At 41.1% G+C, this 5,170-nt stretch overlaps 1 protein-coding gene across 2 annotated transcripts in view; it reads right to left on the bottom strand.

Moving 5' to 3' along the window:
- The window catches only part of Med6 (mediator complex subunit 6), an 18,055-nt gene extending 15,911 nt beyond the window's left edge, over positions 1-2,144 (bottom strand). Inside the window, exon 1 of one of the 2 annotated variants that reach the window (XM_021178980.2) lies at positions 2,038-2,144. In XM_021178980.2, coding sequence (XP_021034639.1) covers positions 2,038-2,059 — 22 coding nt within the window. In that variant the 5' untranslated portion in view covers positions 2,060-2,144. The remainder of the gene's footprint in view (positions 1-2,037) is intronic. The other variant, XM_021178979.2, reaches the window with a different exon arrangement.
- Between the last annotated feature and the right edge of the window lie 3,026 nt (positions 2,145-5,170).

Below are 5,170 nucleotides of genomic sequence, written 5' to 3' on the forward strand. Positions count from 1 at the left end.
ACGATAACTTTTTCCTTAAAAAAGTTTTATCTTTCTGCCATTACCAGGCATAACCATTTCATGCCCATATCTTTTTTTTTAAAGATTTATTTATTTATTTATTTATTTATTATATGTAAGTACACTGTAGCTGTCTTCAGACACTCCAGAAGAGGGAGTCAGATCTCGTTAAAGATGGTTGTGAGCCACCATGTGGTTGTGGGGTTTGAACTCCAGACCTTTGGAAGAGCAGTCGGGTGCTCTTACCCACTGAGCCATCTCACCAGCCCTCATGCCCATATCTATTAACTAACCATTGGTAGGTAGGTAAGATCTATAATTATACATACAACATTATGCACATTAAATGCTTGGCACACTGTAACCCAATAACTGTTACAGTAGTAATGGTGGCATTTTCTCTGTTCTCATGGCAAATTTATATACTTTTATTACTAATTCTTTTTTTAAATTAATTTATTTTATATTTGCAAGTACACTGTGGCTATCTTCAGACAGACCAGAAAAGGGCATCAGATCCCATTACAGATGGTTGTGAGCCACCATGTGGTTGCTGGGATTTGAACTCAGGATCTCTGAAGAGCAATCAGTACTCTTAACCGCTAAGCCATCTCTCCAGCCCCCTGATTACTAATTCTTATTCCATAACCAGAATCACAGATAATGTGCTCCCATTAAATTGTGAGTTTTTATTCATCAGGAATGAGCATAATAATCAATAATGCTTCCAATCCATGCCTGAAGGTCAAGGCAGGTATGACTTACTTTATTATTCACAGATCTCAATCAATTTAAACAGCCTCATGTATCCACGGACATTCATCTACAAGAACTGAAATGGAAAGTCAAGTCTGAAAATAAAATGATTCGCCCCACTTAAGGTAAGTTGTGATCACTTCATAAACAGAATACACCAAAAACCAAGCAGATTTAACCTTCTCACTAATGCAGTCATCACTCCTCCAAGCTACCTCCAATTTCTGTCCATCCCAGAAAAGCCCTGGTTTCGTTTTGTTTTCCTTTTTTTTTTTTTTTTAGATTTATTTATTTATTATATGTAAGTACACTGTAGTTGTCTTCAGACACTCCAGATCTCGTTACAGATGGTTGTGAGCCACCATGTGGTTGCTGGGATTTGAACTCTGGACCTTCGGAAGAGCAGTCGGGTGCTCTTACCCACTGAGCCATCTCACCAGCCCTTGTTTTCCTTTTTTTGTTTCTAATTCTACCCTTGACTTTTACACTACTGTCAGCAGCTAAAATGATCTAGTAAAGAAATGCGTAAATTTAAAAAAAAAAAAAAGACAAAGTCAGAATATGCCGTCCCTGTTGACTGTTCTCTCACATTGATCTTTCCAGATCTTCTCTCTTCTACATCTCCTCCCTCCAGCTGGCTATGCCAGCTTCTCTGCCATTCCTCTAAACACCAGACACATTACAATTACGCTAACAAATCTAAGTAATAAGCAATCCACTATATACATGTATGAAATTGTCAAGAGGAAGAATGAAATATACACAAGCAAAAACAAACTGCTAAACAAAATGCTACCCGAACAAGAGGTTGAGTCTCCATTCATTTATTTATTCTTACTCAATGAAAATATACCTCTACTGCTCAGCTTGCCGAAGGCAACCACTTAATGAATGATAAGTGAAAGGTATAATAGGCTAAAAAAAATAAAATTATTAATATGAAGACTTGGGGATTTCTGTCCGGGGACCCATAAGGTGGGATCAGCCCTTATCTTATTCCACTTCTCTCTTCCGAAAAGCTATCCCTTCGCCCCGACATAACGCCCAGCATTGCGAGAGAAACCCCCAAACTGTTTCTAATTTTTCCGCATCTACCCTTTTAAAGAGACTCTTCAGAAAAAGGGAAAACGCGACCCCTTTTCGTTAGATTAGAGCCTTAGGCTATCCAGGAGCCACTCAGAAGAACTTGAGAGACCTCACAAAAGAGGGTGACACTGACTTCCGCAAGCTATGAAACCCCAGTAAACCACAATCTGGTAAGGGGAGCATAAAATTAATTACCTCGGATATCCACCGCCGCCATAATTCCAAAAGCGCTATAAGAGCCTCCTTCCGGCGCACAGTAAAGGCGATGACTACCGCGACGGAAGCGGAGGCTGCGGGCCGTACAGTTAGCAGGGAGGTCAAAAGTATTCACGCGGAGCGCGGCGGCAGGAAAAAAAAAAAAGTGTTTGGGGGCGGGGATGAGACGTAAAGTGGGTGGAGCCGGGTTGAGCTTTGGTCATTGGACGCGGGCGGGAAAGGAGAAGGCGTGTCACTGGGTGGCGGCGGGGAGGGGAGGGGATTGGGACACCCAGAAGGATGGTGCAGGGAAGGCGGGGCCTGTAGACCTGTGGAGTAAGAAGATAAGGAATGACCCCCTCGCTCAGATGCCAAACTGCAACTGGCAGAGGTTGAAGTAACAGAGCCAGAACAAAACAAACAAACAAAAAATAAGCAAATCATTAGGCCCAAACAGTGGGGAAAGTAATTTCATTTACAAGTAAAGAGGTTAAACAGAGCGCTGCTTCATGCTCACTTCTAACATCCTAAAATTCTCTAAACCAAGGCTTTCACTTGTAATCCCATCTCTCAGGAGGCAGAGCCAAGTGCATAACAAATTTGGGGCCAGCCTGGACTACACACAGAGACAATATTTTTAAAAATCTCATGAGTATAAAAACAAACTGTTAGACTTAGGAGCTCCGGTTTTCACCTTATCTCAAGCAGAGAAAATCAAGAGACTTTGTCATTCCTGTTATTGAACCAACTAAAAACCTAAACCAGTTAAAAACCTATAGCATTTTATGACTAAATTTCAAGAGATAGGAAGGGAATTCAGGGGTGAATTATTAACAAGATTAAAAAGAGAAAAGGAACCGGGCGTGGTGGCGCACACCTTTAATCCCAGCCTGGTCTACAAAGTGAGTTCCAGGACACAGCCAGGGCTATACAGAGAAACCCTGTCTCAAAATAAATAAATAAATAAATAAATAGAATTTTTTTAAAGAGAGAAAAGGAACGAAACAACAACAACAACAAAAACAAAAACAAACAAAAAAAAAGAAAAAGAATTCCTTGAGTAGTGTCTAAACACTTGAAGGCAGGGAACAATTCTGTGATGTGGGGAAGCCACAGAAAGAAAGCCACAACAGAACGTTCTGTCTCTAGTGTCGCTTTCTAAAAGCAAAATGATGGAGATGCTTACAAACAAGATACAGAAACTGAGAGGAGAACCCCAAAACCTGAAGGAAGGAGCCTAAATTCACAAAAGTAAGGACTACGTAGGCTCCCCCAGCATGTAACCAGAATCCACAAACAAGGCAGGAGAACCATTAATTTAACTGGGACTTTTCGACTCACAAATCAAAGAATTCCACATTTTAAATTCTCAGCATAATAAATACATCACACACACACACACACACACACACACACACACACACACACACACACACAGTTGGTTTTCAAGACAAGATTTTTTTAGCTGTCCTGGAACTTGCTTTGCTGACTAGGCTACCAGGCTAGCCTTGAACTCACAGAGATCTACTTGCCTCGCCTCTCAGGTGCTGTTATTAAAGGCCTGGGCCACCACATCCAGAGAAAGCATATTTCTTGTTCACTTCAATTTGTGAACTAGGATTTTATACCAGAAATGACAAAGAAATGTGCCCAAACTGTTCTGCTTTTCTGTTTGGTTTGTTTCTTTGTTTTTATTCGGATAGTTTCAGCAGGAAAAGGCAAGCTTTTGGGTTTTGTTTCACTGATCTTGTTTCCTTATGTCTTTAGAAGATTAGGAAAGGCTGTGGCAACACACAGAATGTATGATAAGCCAGACTGGAGAAGTTCACTGTATTTTGCAGCCTGGTGAGGGCCCTGCCAGAGCACTTTCTGTTTGGTTTGTTTCTTTGTTTCTTTTGTTTTTATGTGGACAGTTCCAGCAGGAAACAGCAAGCTTTATAGGATGTGTTATAGGATAGTTTCAGCAGGAAACAGCAAGTTTTATAGGATATAGCTAAATAGCTTTATGGGATGCAGCCCACAGGTTAGCACATCCACGATGGGTGTGCCTGGGTGTGGCACCACCCTGAGGACCACAGGTCCTGAGGACTTCATGCTGTTAGGAGCTCTGCTCTGCTTGCTGCCCTCATTCCTCCCTTAAACCAGGAACTGTGAAAACTCCAAGGACAACTCCACTCCTCACTGGACAGTATCTCTGTCCCTCACAATAATCGTGCTTATTCTTTATCAAGCATTGCTGCTGGAGCAGATTAATGATATAGTCACCGCCCTAGAAAGAACTTAGAGATATAGATTGTCAGCAGTGACCACCACCCTTAGAAAATATTTGGAAAAATAAAATTGTTAGTGAAGCTAGGTTGAGATGTTTTTGCTACTGGCTCTGATGTAGAACATCTTAGGTAACAATTTGAAGTTCAGAAAGGCACACTCTTATTAGGTAACCTAGGAACATTTTATGGCCAGGGAACAAGAACAATGGCAGCCCTGGCTGACTTGAGTCTCACTGAGGCTGGCTGGTGCTGACTGATTTCTTATACCCATTTTTACCCATTTTACCTTTATGATTTAATAAGAATTACTGATGAGAATATGTGCATTCTGAGTAAAAGTATAATAAGAATTGCTGATGAGTATATTAATTCTGAGGATTTAAAGTAGATGTGACTGATTTTTTGACCCGTCCAGCAGGTCCTAAGAACCAAATATGGGGGGAGAGAGAGACGGAAACCAAGTGCAAGAACGACACAGAAGCAGTCTGAGTAGCATCAAGGTGTCTCTGTATTCAGCAAGGCTCAAGGCTTAAATGCACAAGCAAAAGGGGAAGTACTTCTCAGCAGGAGGGATGGGGCAGTGGAAATTTTTCTTTTGGCAGCTACAAGGGGAAGCAGGAACTTGGTGGTATCAGGGTACATCTTGTGGTCAGGACATCTGGCACTGACTTAGGGCTGCAACATTCTGTGGTTGTTCTCAGTGGCCCGCTTTTGACCCCCTTTTCTTCTCGGGGGAAGAGGCCCAGTTCAGAGATCAAGACAATAGAGTTGTCTTAATAGCTTCCAACAATTTTTATGTAAAAGTTTAGATTTGTGATTCTTTTAAGATTCTTTTTTTTTTTTTTTTTTTTTTTTTTTTTTTT

The sequence above is a fragment of the Mus caroli genome, chromosome 12, assembly GCF_900094665.2.
Source record: "Mus caroli chromosome 12, CAROLI_EIJ_v1.1, whole genome shotgun sequence".
In the NCBI taxonomy this organism is placed as follows: domain Eukaryota; kingdom Metazoa; phylum Chordata; class Mammalia; order Rodentia; family Muridae; genus Mus; species Mus caroli.